The sequence below is a fragment of the Notamacropus eugenii genome, chromosome 4 (assembly GCF_028372415.1).
Source record: "Notamacropus eugenii isolate mMacEug1 chromosome 4, mMacEug1.pri_v2, whole genome shotgun sequence".
NCBI classification, from domain to species: domain Eukaryota; kingdom Metazoa; phylum Chordata; class Mammalia; order Diprotodontia; family Macropodidae; genus Notamacropus; species Notamacropus eugenii.
In genome coordinates, this window is record NC_092875.1 from 149,674,280 (window position 1) to 149,693,705 (window position 19,426).

General features: G+C 36.3%; 1 protein-coding gene across 6 annotated transcripts in view; it reads right to left on the reverse strand.

Annotated features, from left to right (window-relative positions):
* Window positions 1-19,426, reverse strand: part of GRHL2 (grainyhead like transcription factor 2) — a 225,755-nt gene that overhangs the window by 162,849 nt on the left and 43,480 nt on the right. For all 6 annotated transcript variants that reach the window (XR_011965814.1, XR_011965815.1, XM_072603364.1 and 3 more), the window contains exon 2: window positions 7,890-8,085. Coding sequence is in view for 4 of the 6 variants with exons in the window: in XM_072603364.1 (XP_072459465.1) it covers window positions 7,890-8,085 (196 nt within the window). In the remaining 2 variants the exon portion in view is untranslated. The remainder of the gene's footprint in view (window positions 1-7,889; window positions 8,086-19,426) is intronic.

Below are 19,426 nucleotides of genomic sequence, written 5' to 3' on the forward strand. Positions count from 1 at the left end.
TCCCAAACAATTTTGTGTTTAACTATTTATATACATAATTGTTGTGGCCCACATTAGAATGTAAGCTCATTGTGGGAAGAGAGTGTTCATTCTTTGTACTTGTATCCCTAGCACTTGGCACATAGTAGACACTTAAATGTTTATTGATTGATTATTGATCGGTTGGTTGGTTGATTGATCAGGGTGGGAAACTCTAGAGGCAGAATGTTGAAGGTTGGTTGCTTTTGGTTTTGTTCAGCTGTTTTCCCTTGTTTCGAGGAACAATTCACAGTAGGGGAAGGGAATAAAGGAGGGAAGTTTCCATTGAAATGACATGTTTAAAAGAACACAAAAGGCTTCAATAAAAATGATTTAGAAAAAGAAGGGAAATGATGTTTTACATCACTTTTTCTTCTTCAGCCTCACAGGAAGGAAACAGAAAATTTTTTACCTGACTGAGAGCACATTGGAAAGAAAAACTATCTCCTTCTCTTTGATTAACTTGAGCAGGGGGAAAGTCCTGGACAACAGAAGAGCAGGAAACTATGGGTGGTTGGAAACTGATTTAGTCTGAGGCCTGGAGTAATATACGATCTCAGGGAGACAATGGATATAAAGAATTATTCTATTAAGATAAATGTGGGGGCAGCTAGGTGGCACAGTGGATAATGTCAGGAAGACCTGAGTTCAAATCCAGCCTCAGTCACTCAATAGCTGGGTGACTCTGGGTAAGTCATTTAACTGCAATTGCAAGTCATTTAACCCTAATTGCCTCAAAAAAGAAAAGAAAAGCAAACCAAAAAACAAATGAGAATTAAAATGCACCCAAATCAGAAAAATTAAGGGTTAATGGATAAGGTACACTTACTGCGTTGAGTATTTATTCTTTTAAAAGTTTTTCCTCAAAGCAGCATCTTTGAATATAGTAACTAGTCATTTCCTTTGGAGAGCTGGCCTGGCCCTGGAGAAGGAAGTCTGGGGTCCAAGTCCCACCTATGACTCACACTGACTTGTATGATCCTGGCCACTTAACCTCTCCCAGTGACCCCAGGAAACATTCTAAGATTATAGATTACAGATATGTAGCCTATGTGCATTAGTAGATGACGCTTCTTCATTGGGAGTTTCCTATATTAATAAAATCATGAGCCTGGTACAAAGTAAATTAAAAAAAAGATTTTTGTTTAAATTTGGCTTTTAATTTTTAGTTATATTTTATAATGAGTATATTGATATGTTTTATATTTAGCATAAATATTATTATTCTTAATATTAAAGATATGTTGTTTTACTATAGTTAAATATTTTTAATATTAGATGACTATATTTTTAATATGAAATGTATGCTAATCTCTTATCTTACAAGACTTTGTGGTGTGATGGGTAGAGAATTGATTTTGGAGTCAGTTGTAGGAAAAGATTATTTTTCAGGTTTGGGTTGTACTAGATAGTCTCTGAGGCTGCTGCCAACTCTTAAATTCTCTGATTCTGTGACCTTCGGCAAATTATTTCTTCATCCTGATCATCAATTTCCTCATATGTAAAATGACTTATAGTAGGTGACCTCCAAGTTTCATCCCAGCTATAAATCATCTGATCCATGCTCAACCCTTTGTACTTAATATGTAGTAGGATGGCAATTTCTTTTCCTTTCTTGAGGATCAAGTGGATCGGTGAAGAATGAAACAAATCTGGTTGTAAATATAGAAGTTAAAAACTTCCAAGACTTCCTGATGAAAAGGCCAGAGCTAAATAGAAACTTTGAAGTACAACACAGGAGTCAAGAGAAACAAAAAGATAAACACGAAAGAGAAATCCTAAGGACAAACTGCTTATATTCTAATATGAGATGATATATGTGACTAATCTGAACATTATAATCACTAGAGATCATAGAAGGAATCTAATTAGAAAGAAGTTGTTATGTCTTGATTTTCTTCTTTTAAAAAAATGGGGAAAGAGGGGAAGAGGAATATACTAAGGAAGGAGGAAGGAAAAAGAAGGTTAAGGGAAAGTAATCTCACATACCTGGAGTATACAAGTAAAGGTCTATACAAACAAGAAGTAAAGGGTTGAAGAAGCAGCAGACACTTGAACCTCATTCTCATTTGAACTAGTGAAGAACACATACACACACACAGGACTGGGCACAGAAATCCATTTTATTTAACAGGGAAACATGAGGTAAAGGGGAGAGAGGAGGGGAGGAGAAGGAGAGGAAGTAAATTAAAAAGGAGGGATTAAGCCTAAGCAAAAGACATTCTAAGAATGTGCAAGAATATTTATAGTTATTTTTAAGATGGCAAAGAATTGGAAGCTGGAGGACTGCTCATCAATTTGGGGAATACCTGAATAAATTATGGTATATAAATGTTATGGAATACTACTGTGCTGTAAGAAATTATGAGGGGATGGTTTCGGACAAACTTGGGAAGACTTCTTTGAACTGATGCCAAGTGTGGTGAGCAGAACCAGGAGAATGATTGAAACAGACAAAAATACCGTAAAGTCAAACTATTTTGAAAGACTTAGAAATGCGGATTAGTGTGATTAATCATGACTCTAGAAAACTCAGATGAAACATGCTACCCACCTCCTGAAAGAGAGGTTAAAGTGACTTTTTTTTTTTTTTTAAGGACAAGACCAGTGTAAAAATTTGTTTGCTTGACTTTGGAACAGGGTTTTGGTTTTCGTTACTTCTCAATTGGGGGTATGAGAGAATGGAAGGGAGAAAATTTCTGCTGATTGAAAAAAAATTTAAAAACAAATTAATAAGTTAATGTACAGCTTTTCTTTCCATGTTTTAAAGAAACCTAAAATAATTTTTTATCTGAATAGAGAGAAGAATGTATAAAAGTCAACGCTAATCAAAAAAATAAAAATACATTATAGAGAATTAATATGTGGAAATTTATTAAGTTGGTACATAATGTGCTCTTAGGTCTTGTAAGGATTTATTGTCTCTCTCTGAAAGTTAAGAGTTTTGTAATCATTTTGATTTTAGATAAACAATCTTTTCTTTGACCTGGAAAAAACTCAAGGGATCATAGGATAAATTGGCATCATTCCTTAAGACTATTCTCAAATCATCACTTTGAGGAGTCATTTCTTTTTTCAGGGGGCAACTAGATGACACAGTAGAGAACTTGGCCTGGCTGTGTGACCCTGGGAAAATCACTAAACCCTGTTTGCCTCAGTTTCCTCATCTGTAAAATGAGCTGCAGAAGGAAATGGCAAACCATTCTAGTATCTAGAAAATGGGGTCTAGAAAATCCCAAATGGGGTTATGAAGAATAGGACACAATGGAAAAATGACTGAACATGCATACATTCTCTTTTCAGACATAATTAAGTTGCACATCATCTTTACTGATGCAATCGGAGGTATAGTAAGAATGCTTCTACTGTGAAAATTCAGAGGCCAAAGTTCTCTTTTTAGTTTTTCCTGACACCTAGCTTAAATTGTTCTCTTCTCCTTATTCCTGGATCTCTCCTGCTGAACCAAACAGAACAGGTGCAGTCTTTCCTCTACAGGATAGCCCTTCAAATACAGTACATAAATAACTATCATGCCCAATCTGAAACTTCTCTTCTATGGAGTAACCATAACCAGCTCCTTCAACAGATCCTCATAAGACATGAATTCAAAGTCTTTCACCATTGTTTTTTTTTTTTGCCTTTTGCATACCTTCCAGCTCATTAATGTCCTTTTCAAACTATGCTATATAAATAAAGGTGGGCTGGAGTTAGATCAAAGTGGTTATCAAGAGCTGATTGTTAAACTTTCAGTGTCAGCATTTACCTCTCAGAAATTAGCAATCACTACAAATCAGAGCTGGATTTATTGTTTTGTTGATTGTCTAAACTTAAGAATGTGATGGAGAAAATGTTAATAAAACAGATTCAGTTTAAAAGTGTATTATATATGCATTTCATTTAGAGAGCTGCTTGTTAAACATGTACCAGCATACCTTTGTGTATATCTGTATATTCAAGTTATGTACCCATAATTAAACACAATACTGCAGTTAAAGTCTGGTAAGGGTAGAATTCATTGGGACTCTGTCCCCTATTTTACTCATTCTTCTAATTGTTGGGAAGTTTTATAAGCCTAAATTTGTCTTGCAATTTCTACCCATTGCTCTAGATTGGCCTCTGAGGCCAAGCAAAACATATTTAATCTCTCTTCCATATCCCTTCAAAAACTTAGATACAAGTGTCATGTCTTCTCTTCTCTGGGCTATATTTTCCTAGCTCTCCCAAGCAAGATACACAGCTAGGATCATCTTGAGTAGGACGACAGTGGTATCTTCAGGACAAAAGGGAGGGGGTATTCCCTGTCATTTCTTATAATTGAGGTGAATGAGAAGAAAAGTATACAGCTATGAAAGAAAGGATGGGGGGAGTGGGAACTAGATGAGCTTCATTCTTCTCCAATGTATTTGATTGGTTTTGTTGAATCTTTTTTTAATATTCTTTCATTTTTCTTTTTTTTTTTTAAGTCTTGATTTTAAGGGATGGCTTCCTGGGTGGGGGTAGAAGTGATACAGGGGAGAGTCTAGGTCATGTAAAAACAAAGATATAAAAAAAAAACCACCTTACAATAAAAGCCTGGACTCTGAAATTCAAATTGAACTGTCATTCAAATTCTCTGAGCCTTAATTTTTTCACCTATAAAACAGAGATAATGATAATACCTGGAGAGCCACCCTCACAAGTTTATTACAAACCTTAAATGAGATAATATATTAAAAGTGCTAAATCTGCCATTTTTTTACACCTTGGTGCCTTTATACAGGTTGTCTCCCAATGGATGGAGTGCAATGCCCCTTCTCTCATGCAACTTTCTTCAAAGTTTGGCCCTATCTGACACCATCTCCTATAGAATGTCTTTCTGGATCTCCATTCTTCTTAGTGTTCTTTCCCTCCCTGAGTTACTATGCATTAACGTATCAATTTACATGTTTTCTATATAACTTAATATAACACATATTGTATTAATATAATGTAAGTTCTCCAAGGCCAGGAGCTGTTTTCCATTTGTATATTAAGTCCCTCAAATATAATAGGCACTAAATAAATACATTGACTAGATTTGAACTAGGGATATTTAGCACAGAAAAGAGAAAACTTGAAGGAGTTATGATAGTTATCTTTGAATGTCACATAGACGAGGGATTAACCATATTCTGGAACAAGGACCAATGGGTAGAATTTTCTAAGAGTCAGATTTAGGTATATTGTAAGGAAAACGGAGCTATCCAAAAGAGAAATGGGCAATCTTGGAATTTATTCTCACTAGAGTTCTTCAAGCAAACGTTGGATAATCACATATTAGGAATGTTATAAAGGGATTCTAATTCAGGAATGGGTTGGACAGGATGGTGCACATGATTCTTTTTAGTTATGAAATCTTCAGGGAACAGAATCACAGAGAAGACTGAAGAAGGGAGTTTCACATGGCCAAATATTGCAGAAGAGGCAAGAAGGGTTGAGGATCTATTAATTAAGGAGCCATGAATGATGTTAGAGATAACAGTTTTCATAAAGGGAAGGAGGAGGAAGAAGCAATGGTGAAGGAGGAGAAAGAGAATAAGAAGGAGGAGGAAAAGGACAAGAAAAGAGGAGATGGAAAGAGGAAAGGAAAATAGAGGAGAAAAAAAGAAGAGAAGGAAGAGGAAAAATCAATGAGACTTAGGTCATTAAGGAATACAGGAGAAGGTGGAAAAAAACTGCTGAAGAGATTGTGCCTTAGTATAAAGTACATATGTGAATTATATTCTACTTAATTTCTTTTTTGTGATATTAATAATATTTTTTCCAATTACATGTAAAGAAAGCTTTCAGTGTTCACTTTTGTAAGATTTTGAGTTCCAGATTTTTTCTACCTCCCTTCCTCCTCCTCAAGATGTCACACAATCTGATACAGGTTATACATGTCTACTTAGTTTCTACAAAGCTCTAGATAACAATAAATAGTCTATCAGAAAAACACGCTAAACGGCTATCAACTGTGCTTCTGCACGGTGTATTACTTTTTCTTTCTTCAGCCCCTTCATTCAACAGAAAGAAAAACGACCACACCCCAAATCATCTTTATATTTCAGGAATGTCCCCAGATAGTGTCTATTCAATAAACAAGAAATAACTTCTTTCAGTAAGTAAAACCTACAATCTAGAACAGCATTTTGTATGCAATTCTATTTAGAACTTTGCTACACTTATAACCTAAATTCCTGATTAGCTATACCGAGAGTCTATTATAAATTTTTGGTAGTAAGATGGAAAGATATTGACCTCAACTCTTTTGGTGGAGTGGCGGAAAACCAGAGCATGAGATGGCCACCAAAAGATGATTTGTTCAAAAATGTCTCCCTCAGGCTTTTTATTTAGGTGAGAGGGGGGTGTATGTTAATAAGCTTCTCTTCTAAAATGGGGTCATACACTGTATTCCCATTACAATGGAACCATAAACTATATTCTACACCTTTGTTGACCTTATTTCCCTGTAACATATCATTATGCTCAGGCCTGGGGAAGGAAATGAAAATTTGCAGAGCGAGGAGAGAAGAAAAGTCGGCATAATTTTGGAGCATGGGTTACATAGCAGGTTCGGATAAGGTATTGTAGTGGCAACCACTGGACATGCAGAGGGCAATATGAGTATTACTGATGTGGGCTAGGGAGACAGTTGGGCTAGAAGGTACCCCAAATAAAATTGGTCTATTTTGCAATATTGCCTAGGGCTGAAGTGGCTTGTTCTCCTACTCTCTAAAACGCATCCTAATTCCATGATGGGACTATAGCACAATTAGCCATGTGGCTTTTTTTATAAGTGAATATGTCCGGCCAAACTAATAATATAATACCAGTTATGTTCGACTTATACAGATTCCAAGATCAAACCAAAGTTTCTTAAAGCAATGTCTGTAGGATGTCTCCTATCATGCAATTCTCTGCCTTGGACCCCAATAATTAATTTGTTAAGACTTCTCTCATCTATAAGAAATAGCCAGTTGTTTCACTCTTCTGGGCCTCAGTTTGCTCATTTGTAAAATGCATGATTTGGACTAAAAGGTATCTTATGGTAGCTTCTAGTTATAGGATTCTATAACTGGATCAGATGTTGCCTTTTGTAGTTTATACAATCTATCCTTGCTTATTTGACTTTATAACACACCCTCCTCCTCTCCTAAAAGTGCTGTGTGGTATATTTATGAAAAGTAATTTTTTCAAAAAATTAAAAGTAATTACATTTTTATTGTGAGAGATTTCTAAAATGAATAAAGAGATCATAGAACCATTGACCTAGAGCTAGACCTTAGAGATTTGCTTGTCTATTTCTTTTTTTTAAAAGGGAGAAACTGAATCCCAAGGAAGTTAAAGGCCATCCCCAAGGTCAAGCAGATGATATATATTAAAGGTGGGGTTCTCTGTCTCCAGAACCTTTATTCTTTCCACTGTAGCCATGCTGTCCATATACCTTACAATTTCACAAAATCAGCGTTGGGCATCATTGCTCCATGCCAAATCCTTGAAAACAGAGCTTAGGAGAGAAGCTAGGTAGCACAATGGATAGAGCACCAGCCTTGGAGTCAGGAGGACATGAGTTCAAATATGGCCTCAGATACTAGTTGTGTGACCCTGTGTAAGTCACTTAACCCTGATTGCAAAGGAAGGAAGGAAGGAAGGAAGGAAGGAAGGAAGGAAGGAAGGAAGGAAGGAAGGAAGGAAGGAAGGAAGGAAGGAAGGAAGGAAGGAAGGAAGAAAATAGAGCTTATAGCTTTAAGATGTGAAATTAAGCCCAGCATGATGGGCACTCAAGCAAGGAGAAAAAAGGTGAGTGTAATCTTTATTATACTAAAAAAAAAAATGGAAACAAATTGGGAAGTAAGGAATAAATCGTCTACCTTGTAATAATCATACAGTAAGCCCAAAGCAGCAGCACTGTCCTCATCTCCATTGATACTCATCATCGCCTTGGTTGCAGCAGTCAGGGGATTTTCAAGGTATGATTTCCAGGCTTCATCTTCACTGGTGTAGGCCCGGCGGGTATGGAATGGTGTGTCATTTGGCATTGGCACTAAAGCAACGAGTCGTTTATTACTGTAAAACATAAGGTATATAATCATCATTCAGGAGAAGCTTTTGTTTGTTTGTTTTTCCTACTGAGTTTCATGTATCTCATTGAGTGCATAGTCATCTTTCCCTGTTATCATGGAATAGGAAAATCACACAACCTAAAACTCACTGTAAGTGTTGATTTTTTTTAAAAGAACAATGGGAGTTTCACTGACTGATTTATTTACTATTTCTTCCTATTTCACCAAGATTGGAAGTGCAGGTAGCTACCCTTGAGTCAGTACTATACTAACCAACACAGAAGCTTTGATCTGCTCTGTTCTTACAAGCTGTGCCAGTTTGTTCTTCCAGAGGCAATCTGATAGCCCTCTGTACCAAGGGGCTCATCATATTGGTGCTAAATTTAGCACTTAATGTGGATACTCCATCAGCTTTAGCCCTACTTAAGCTCAGAACTCCTGAGTTCAATGGATCTACCACCTATATCCTCTCCCAGTAGCAGAGATTACAGGTTTGTACCATTATGCCCAGCAAGAAGACACACACACACACACACACACACACACACACACACACACACACACTTGTATGTATCTTTGTTATACAGGATGGCTCCCAGAGAGGGAGAAGAACAGGGAATAAGAGGAAAATTTAAGCAACATAAAAACAAACAAGAATAAAAACTTCAAAAAAAAAAAAAGCAAATGGCTTGTCTTTTTAAAACTGCCTTAAGCAATACTGGCAAGTTTTTAAAGGCAGCCTAAGTTCAAATGCCCCTCCCCCCAAAATGGTTAAATGCATCATTTATCCAGCCAATGAAATCTGGATTTTTTTGTGTTAGCAATCTCCATTTTGCAAAAATATCAGTGTTACTATGTAAAAGAGCAGGTTTCATTTAACTTCATTTTACCTGTGTTATTAAAATATTCACTACATTATATGTAACATCCTTGACTTCCTTCAAGTGTCAGCTAAAATTCCGCCTTCTGCAAGAAACCTTTCTTCCCCTCCTTAATCTTAGTGTCCTCCCTGAGGCTACTTCCAATTTATCCTGTATCTGTCTTGTTTGAACATAGTCACTTACATGTTGTCAGTCCCATTAAACTCCCTGAAAGCAAGGTGTGTCTTGGCTTTTGTATCTCCAGTTTTTAGCGCCTATACCTAACATGTAGTAGGAGCTTAATCAACGTTTGATTTGTCAACTTGTTAAATAAAGCCTTTATTGGAAGCAGAGTTTCATATCTAGTCCAATTTAAACTAGAAATCTATAATTAGCTATGGACCAATTCATGTCTTTTGATTTACACAAAATAAAACCATTTTGCAAATACTTAGAAATACGTTAAATATAATGATAGAAAACAAATGGAATGAGATGTGTTTTCTAAGTGAACAGGTTTTTAGTCTGTTTATAGGACCAGGCTGTATTCTAGCTTTCTGGCTTTCTCTTTAAACTAAATGCCCTCTAGAAGTGGAAAGGGGATTGTTTTGGTGGAGGAGGTTTTACAATGAGAGAGATGTTAAAAATCACTGTATGTACATATGTAATAGTCCCAATTTGAGTTATTAAAAAAATAATCAAACCTGTGGCATATAATAGAATCTTATTCATTTAATCTCTTCTAGTTTCTGTAAGCTTATAAAGTAGTTCCTTATCCCTCCAGCACTAGAGAATTACAATGGATTTCTAACGTTACTCAATTATACATAAGCCACAGGTTAAGTACATCAGGGAAGTGGTGATCAGAGAATAATTAGGGCATCCAGCGCACACACAATGTGAGGTAAGAGAAATTTATCACTCACATTGGCCAATTGGGCAACAACACAGGCTTGTGTGAAGTGGAGATGGGCAATTGAAACTTTTTTTTCCCATAAAGATAGACAGACAAGGATTTCTCTTTTGGTCAAATGGACATTGATTAGATACTATCACAGGGAATGGGGTCTCATAACAATGCACAATTTCCTAGCCCTGAAATTTCAGCTACCAAATAAAACACAGATCTAGATGGAAAGTCCATTGGCACTCCTATCCCTCTGCTGTTTTATTTGTTCAGTGAAATGGAACCGAAAAAGAACAATACCACATTGTATTTCAGGAACACTTGTTGATGACATGGTTCACATGACAGGCACATGGGACACTTTGCTTGACCTATCTATGTGACCATCAACTATTAAGGAACTTCTTCTGAATCATAAATGGTGGAACTTCTCAGTCACAAATGCTTTTGTAAAGAATTCTCCTCAGGGGCAGAGCCAAAATGGCAGATTAAAAGCAAGGACTTCCTTGAGCTCTCCCCCAAATCCCTCCATATACTTGCAAAAAATGACTCTAAACAAATTCTATAGCAGGAGAACTCACAAAATAACAGAGTGAAACAATTTTCTAGCCCAAGACAACCTGGAAGGTTGACAGGGAAGTTCCATTGCACCAGGCTAGGAGAAGAGCAAAGACCAACACTGACTGTACCAGTGCATATGGGGTTAGGGCAGGCCTCAGGGGAATCAGTCACTGGCATCTGTGGTGATTTCCAGACTTCTCAACCCACAAACTCTAAAGACAACTTCGAAGGTCAGTAGGAAAGGTCTGTCAGACCTGGGTAAGAGAGGAGTGCACTGAGGCCCCAGTCCCACTGTGGCAACAGCAGTGACTGCTTCCAGAGTTCTCAATCCACAGACCGTGGGGAAATCAAGTGGCTGATTGGAGCGGGATTTCAGGGATCTTCTTGCTGGCACTGAGACAGGATTCTCTTGCTTTGACCTGCTTGAATCTGGGTCATAGTCCTGGGGGGCAGTCCAGGGGTGAAGAAGAAAGCTAGTGTGGCAGAATTTGTGGCTGTAGTGGAGAGGGAATTCTTTCTCACAGTTCCAAGGCAGAAAAGAGTGCCTATGATCACTCATAGGCCATAGTACAGGCCAGGAAAAGAGTATACACCTCTCCGTTGATCATACTACCTTGGAAGAACTGAAAATTTACAGGCCCCAAAAAGTATCTCTGAAAACAGCTGCACAAAACCCCTGAAGTACATCCTCTACAGTGGAAGGAGAGTCCTATCTTAACAAAGTGTTAAAAAGTCAAGTATGTGGTGGGAGAAAAGGATCAAATAGCATTAAAAAAAAATCTCAAACTATAGAATCTTATTTTGATGACAAAGAAGACCAAAACATACAACCAGAAATAGACAACAAAGTCAAAACTTCTACATCAAAAGCTTCTGAGAAAAATATGAATTAGTCACTGGTCATGGAAGAACTCAAAAAAGAATTTGAAAATCAAGTAAAAGAAGCAGAGGAAAAATTGGGAAGAGAAATGAGAATGATGCAAGAAAAATCATGAAAAACAATTCAATAGCTTGCTAATGGAGTGCCCCTAAAAATGCTGAAGAAAATAACACAGTAAAAAATAGACTAACTCAAATGGCAAAGGAGATCCAAAAAGCCAATGAGGAGAAGAATATCTTAAAAAGCAGAATTGACCAAATGGAAAAGGAGGCCCAAAAGCTCACTGAAGAAAATAACTCCTTAAAAATTAGAATGGAGCAAATGGAAGCTAATGACTTTATAAGAAATCAAGAAATTATAAAACAGAACCAAAAGAATGAAAAAAATAGCAGATAATGTGAAATATTTCATTGGAAAAACCACTGACCTGGAAAATAGACCAGGAGATATAATTTTAAAATTATTGGACTACCTAAAAGCTATGATCAAAAAAAGAACCTAGACATCATCTTTCAAGAAATTATCAAGGAAAACTGCCCTGATATTCTAGAACCAGAGGGCAAAATAAAATGGGAAAGAATCCATCAATCACCTCCTAAAAGAGATCCCAAAAGGAAAACTCCTAGGAATATTGTGGTTAAATTCCAGAGTTTTCAGGTCAAGGAGAAAATATTGCAAGCAGCTAGAAAGAAAAAATTTGGGTATTGTGGAAACACGATCAGGAAAACACAAGATTCAGCAGCTTCTACATTAAGGAACTGAAAGGCTTGGAATATGATATTCCAGAGGTCAGAGAAGCTAAGATTAAAACCAAGAATCACCTACCCAGCAAAACTGAGTATAATTCTTCAGAGGAAAAAATGAACATTCAATGAAATAGAGGTCTTTCAAGTATTCTTGATGAAAGGACCAGAGCTGAGTAGAAAATTTGACTTTCAAATATATGTCTATATATCTATATATCTATATATATACAGATAAATATAGATATAGATATAGATATAGACAGGGCAGAGGGTGAGTTGAATATAAATGGATAACATCTAAAAAATAAAATTAAGGGGTGAGAGAGGAATGTATGGGGAGAAGGAGACAGGGAGAGGAAAATGGGCTAAATTATCTCACATAAAAGAGGCAAGAAAAAGCTTTTACACTAGAGAGAAAGAGGGGGAAGGTGAGAAGGAATGAGTGAACCTTACTCTCATTGGATTTGGCTTAAGGAGGGAATAACATACACACTCAATTGGGTATGGAAATCTATCTTACCCTACAGGAAAGTAGGGGGGAAGGGGATAAGAGAGGGAGGTGGGTGATAGAAGGGAAGGAAGATTGGGAGAGGTAGTAGTTAGAAGCAAACACTTTTGAAAAGAGACAGAGTCAAAGGAGAGAATAGAATAAATGGGGGTGGGATAGGATGGAGGAAAATATAGTTAGTCTTTCACAACATGACTATTATGGAAGTGTTTTGAACAATCACACATGTATAACCTATATTGAATTGCTTTGCCTTCTCAGTGAGCGTGGGTGGAGAGGAAAGGAGGGACAGAATTCGAAACTCAAAGTCTTAAAAATGAATCTTAAAATTTGTTTTTACATGCAGCTGGGAAATAAGATACACAGGCAATAGGGTATAGAAATCTATCTTACCCTACAAGAAAGTAGGGGACACGGGGATAAGAAGGGTGGTGATAGAAGGGAGGGCAGACTTGGGGAAGGGGAATCAGAATACATGCCATCTTGGGGTGGGGAGAGGAGAGAGATGAGATAAAAATTTGGAACTCAAAATCTTGTGGAAATGAATGTTGAAAACTAAAAACCAATTAATTAAAATTTAAAAAGAGCTCTCTTGCTCCTTTCTCTCTCTTTTTATAATTGTTTGGTCCTTTTAAAATGTAGCGATCTCTAAGTCGATGCTCTCCTAGAAAGCTGATGAAGTGCCAAGAAATGGCAAGGCCTCTTCTAAGCCCTTGCTTGATGAAAAATACCAAGGTTAGCAAAATGACATTCCAGACAAGACATTTTCTTCATTTGATTCTGTTGTTGTCCTTGCATCATTTAGATGTGGAAAAACTGTGATTTATGTGAAAAACACTGCAAGGAAGAACTATGAGAATCTCCAAATGGAAAGGCCAGGAATTGCCTCCTCCAAGACTTTAACAGCTTAGCTGTGACCCTGCTACACAGTTGGAAACTATGCAACTTCCCTAGAAGGAGGTCTCTGAGATGCTACAGGAAGAAAGATGTTTTCCTTGCAGAACATGCTGCCACAATCTATCTCTCACTGTAACAGTTTTTCAGTCTGTCATTGAGTTTCCTTTCCTTAGTTGCAAGTACTACTTTCTCTTAAATGATCATCCATGTTCTAAATATTCTTCTTCCACTCCCTCTTGATTTACCCATCTCCTAGCCCATTTCCTCCCTCTTCACTCCTTCCTCTCTGTTAAGGACACTTCATCTACTCAAATCAAGTCAACAAATACCTATTAAGTGCTTACTATATGGCCAGGCCCTCTGCTTGATACTGGCAACATAAATACAAGCAAAGAGTGTGACAGTCCTTATCCACAAAGACCTTACATTCCTTTCTTTTTTTCATTCTTTATTTGTTTTTTAAAATTTTTATTCATTTTATTTTTAATTTATAGAATAAAACAAGCATTTCCATAACATAAAATAATAGAAAAATATGATTGCACATGAAATTGCAAATCTATTATGTACAATGTACTATTTCTTTTAAATATATAATAAAGTTATCATGCAAATTGCTTTTTTCTCCTTTTTTTCTTCCCTCTTTCCTCCCCCCAGCCCTGTAGATGACTACTATTGGACACAAATATGTATGTATGTATACATATATATGTAAAATCATCTATAAATACTTCTGTCTTTCTCTGGATTCAGATAGCATCTTTCTTCATATATCCTTTGTAGTTAATGTGGGCATTTATAATAAACAAAACGACTTATTCACTCAAAGTCATTCTTAAAACAACATTGCTATTACTGTATACGAAGTTCTCTTGGTTCTGTTCATTTTCATCTTTGTTATTTTGGTAAGTCTATTGATGCTTTTCTAAGATCATCAAACTCATTATTTCTTATGGCACAGTAGTATTTCCTCACAATCATATACCACAACTTGCCCAGCCATTCCCTAATTGATGGGCATGCTAATATGATGCATGATGGTAAAGACCAGAGAATTAATGGTAGCAGATATGAGTACTTCTTCAAAACAGAAGTTTGAGGAAGAACTCACCAATTAGAGAAGGGAACTGCATAGACAAAGAATAAGGCATCTGAGGCATGGCAACAAAGTCCAGGTAATAACTAGCAAAGTTTTCTCCGATGGAAGACTCTTTCCCTACTCTCCATTCTTCCCCTCTTACCCCTGAATCTCAGGGTCAAGAAAGAAGGGTTGGTATACTCTTTGATCCCCCTTGCTGCTTCCCAACTATTTCTCAACCAGAAACCCTAAAGAGCCTCTGATGCACAACTATCAATTTAAAATTATTTTTATCATTCTCTCTTCTTGTTATCATCTACTGGGACATTTATAGCTTGTTAAGAAGATGCTATCTGAGAACAGGATTTCAATTTGTGGACCATGGCATAAAATCTAGAAATGACACTCTATTTACTAGAACTAGAGTGCCTCTAAAAAGGCTAATAAGAATATATTTACCTGGAATCTTACCCATCTAATTGAAATTAGGCAACAATCCAAGTGGTGCAATCAAGAGAGTGCTGGACTGCGAGTCAGGAATAACTTGGGTTCAAATTCCACCTCTGATCTTTAGCAGCTTTGTGTGACTTTGAGCAGCTTACTAAATCTCCCTCAGCTTCACTTGGAACATTTATGAAAGGGGACACTGATAACATTTTCCTGACAGAACTGCTTGGGAAAATCAAATGAAATAATATATTTCAAGTACTTTGCAAACCTTAAAGTAGTACCTAAATGTTAGCAATTATCTTTAAAAGGCTTTAAACTCACAAAGGAAGCAGAGAGAAAGCTACTCAGGAACATCCGCCAAGCTAGATGCCATTAAGAAGAGATACAATGCACAAAGAAAAATAGCAGGAGAGCAATGCAGAACTGCACAGGAAAAAAAATCCAAAAAGAAACCAGCCATAGAGTCCATGATCTCATATGTCTGCACACAAATGCACAAAGTATATTTAATAAGTAAAGTGATTATAAAGCAGGAATATTGGATTTCATAAAGTGTTGGACGTTATTTGGTGAGATAAGGTCTATAACTGGAATCTAGGGCTAGAAAGGTATGCTTTATCCAATATAAACAGGCTACATAAAATGGAAGGCTAAATAGAATTGTGTGTTATGAAAATATGAGGATATTCAGGAAATAAAGGTGGGGAGAAGAAGTGGTGGTAAACATTTGAGTCTAGATGAACAGAGGCAAAAACACAAATTATAAGTACATATTATAGGTCATCTGGACGGAAAAAAAGAAATAGACAAGTTTAGAAATAAAACACAAACCCAGCATGAAGGCATGAAACAATATTCATAGGGACTTCAATGATCTGGACCCTTGATAGAGTTCTCTGCCAAAGGTAGAATCAGTAATGAACCCTTAAAGATAAGACCATCCTTCAAAAGATAGAGGAGTGAGAAAAACAAAATTCTCTTCAGAATCTGATTCTTCGCAAGGGTTAGAAATGACAGGATAGAAATAATGGGAATCTTGGGATTTTGTGATCAAAGAAGGGAAGGTTGGGCATTATCTGACACATACCTCCTCTTAGAGAGAGAAGATTTCAGAGTGCCCAGGGAAAGGATGAGTAGAACATTCTATAGGGGAAGATAATTTAAGAGGGATAGGCATTCTAAAGACACAAAAAGAAACAATTTCATTGAGCAGAAAATGTTAGGTTAAAGAGACAGATTTAGATGCAAAGTGTTCACCAGCTTACATTTTTTTAATGATATGTGGCTCATTGGATAGAGTACCAGGAATGGAGTCAGGAAGACTCATTTTCCTGAGTTCAGATCTGGCCCCTCATATTTACTAGTTGTGTGACCCTGAGCAAGTCACTGAACACTGTTTGCCTCAGTTTCCTCATCTGTAAAAAGAGCTGCAGAAAGAAAAAGCAAACCACTCTAGTATCTTTGGCAAGAAAATCCCAAATGGGGTCAAGAAAAATCAAATACAATTGAAAATGAGTGAATAACAATAGAAAATAAAAATAAGGAAAGGTAATAGAAGATGAATACAAAATCATATCATGGTCCTGTAAGAATACCATCAGAAATGCTAAAGCTCAGGATGAAGTGAAGCTTCTGAAGAAAACTAAGACTAACAAAGAGGGGGTATTGTTTATGGGTCATTTACCTATATTAGTGAAAATGAGGGTCAAAGAAAAGACATAAATGCTACTTTAAATTGATAGGATGGTTTTAACAAATGAGAAGGAGAAAACAGAATTGCTCAGCTTTTGTTTTGCTATTTTTTTATACCAAGGAGAATGCTTGGCCTGAAAATAATAATTCAAAAATAGCTAATAAGGAGTTGATACCCAAGGAAGTAAGGAGATAGTAAGGAAGTATTTTACTGCCCAGAGGAATTCAAGTCACGTGGCCCAACTAAGGCCATCACAGAAGATGAATTTACAAGTGGATCCTCTCGTGTTTAGAGGACAATTACTACCTATGCTGCAAAGATCATTCTCATCATTAGGTAGAAGGCATTCTAACAAAGTCTTTATGAGACATATGTACTAATAAAGAAACCATGGAGAAAAAAGCAGAGAAAAAGAATTACAGAGTAATGGCCCTAATAAATTTAGATGCAAACATTTTAAATAGAAGAATTACAAGGATACTACAGAAAGACACACAGAAAATAATTCACTACCATCAATTTTGATTCACACTGGTTATACAAGGATGGCTCAACACCAGAAAAACAATTATCATAAGTAATCATATAAACAACACAAACACATAAACAAACATATCAAAAATTGCATTACTGTTTTATAGGATGTAGAAAAAGCCTTTGACAAAATACAGCTTTAATTTATATTAAAAATCCTCTAAAAAGCACAAATATGTTTTTCAGTCATTTCAATCATGCCCAACTCTTCATGACCCCATCTGGAGTTTTCTTGGCAAAGATACTGCCTTCTCCAGCTCATTTTATAGATGAGGAAACTGAGGCAAACAGGGTTAAAGGACTTGTCCAGGGTCACACAGCTAGTGTCTCAGGCAGGAAGATGAGTCTTCCTGATTCTAAACCTAGTAATCTATCCACTGTACCACTTAAAAATCCTCTAAAAAGCATAAGAATGGAGAGGTTCTTCCTTAAGATGAACAAAAGCATTTTTTAAACCAAAGACTAGCATTATTTGCAATGGAGAAACACTAGATGGTTTGCCATCACACAAAGGGATAAAATAAGGATGTCTTCTCTCCTCACCATTGTGTGATACAGTACTAGAAATGCTATGAAGACCACAAAATTAAAAGTATAAACAATGGCAAGGAAAGGACAAAATTATTCCTCCTTATAGATGACATGATGGACATCCCAGATAATCAGCAAAGAAACTAAATGGGACAAGTAATTGCATTAGAATCATATCAGGATATAAAATAATTCCCCCCCAAATCACCAACCTATCTATATGCTATTAACAAAAACCAGGAAGAAACTATAGTAAGAGAAATTTCATCCAAAATAACCATAAAATGTCAAGGAGCTAATCAGCTAAGATACATGTAAGGTTTATACAAATATAACTACAAAATATTCTTTAAAGAAATAGAAACAAATAATGGGAGAAATATTTTATTAATGATTAGGCCTTGCCAATATGTTACAGTGAATGTATTACCTATGTTAATTTACAAATTTAGTGTTGCACAGGCCAAATTATACAAAGAGTACTTTGTATAAACAGAAGAAACAAAAACAAAATTCATTTGGAATGTCAAAAGGGCTGGACTCGAAAGGGAAATAGTGAGAAAAATACGAATGAAGAAAGCATAGCCATAGCAGACCCAAGTATTTGGTACTCATTCAAAACAAAACAAGAAAAATGAGTCAAAAAAGACTACATGTATATATGAAGAAATGAACAAAATAATCCAAGAACACACAGTAATGGTCAAAGGACTCCATTTTGATAAGAATTGCTTAGAAAACCATAACACAATTTGAGAGATATTAGAACCAACAGCATATATTATCCAACACATACAAAATACAACATGTGCACACACGCACATGCACACACACACACACACACATCAAACAAACCACAACCTCAAAGTGAATACTTGATCTTGATTTACAAGGACACATCATTTTTAAAAAATAGAAGATATTTAGCATAGTAATAGTTCACACTTATGGCTAGAGAGTGAGTTCTTAACCAAAAGAATAATCCTAATTGATAATCAACAAGTATTTATTAAAATATCTATATGTCAGGCACTGTGCTTGGTACTAGAGATAGTCATAGAAAAAATGAAATGCTCCTGACTGGCAATGATCTTATATTCTAATGGAGGAGACAAGTGCACGCAAAAATATATACAGTATAAACATGAATGGAATAAACACTATACATGTGTGTGTGTATATACATACACACACATATATGAGTTAAATATTAGACAATCACAGAAGCAGGACACTAGCAGTTGGGGAATCAGGAATGGCTTCATGGAGATAATACTTAGGCTGAAACTTAAAGAGAAGGATTCTGTGAGGTAGAGGTAAGGAGTGGGTACATGCCAGGCATGAGGGACCACCAAAGCAAAGACACAGAAAGAGCAGATTGAATTCTGTGTGTGAAGAACAGAAAGGAGACCGGTTAGGCTGTATCCCACAGAGTAGGGGTAGAAGAAGGATATTCAGTGGGCCTAGAAAGACAAGCAAGGGCCAGGTTCTGTAGGGCTTCAAAACTAAACATAGGATTTTATATTTTATTCTAGAAGCAACAGAAACCCATTGAAGTTGGTTGAGTAGGGGACTCAAATAGTTGGCACTAGAGGGAAATTACTTTGGCAGCAATGTGTAGGACAGAATAAAAGATCATTTCAATTATATAAAATTGGAAAGCTTTTTCATGAAAAAAAATCAGTGCTATCCAGTCTTTT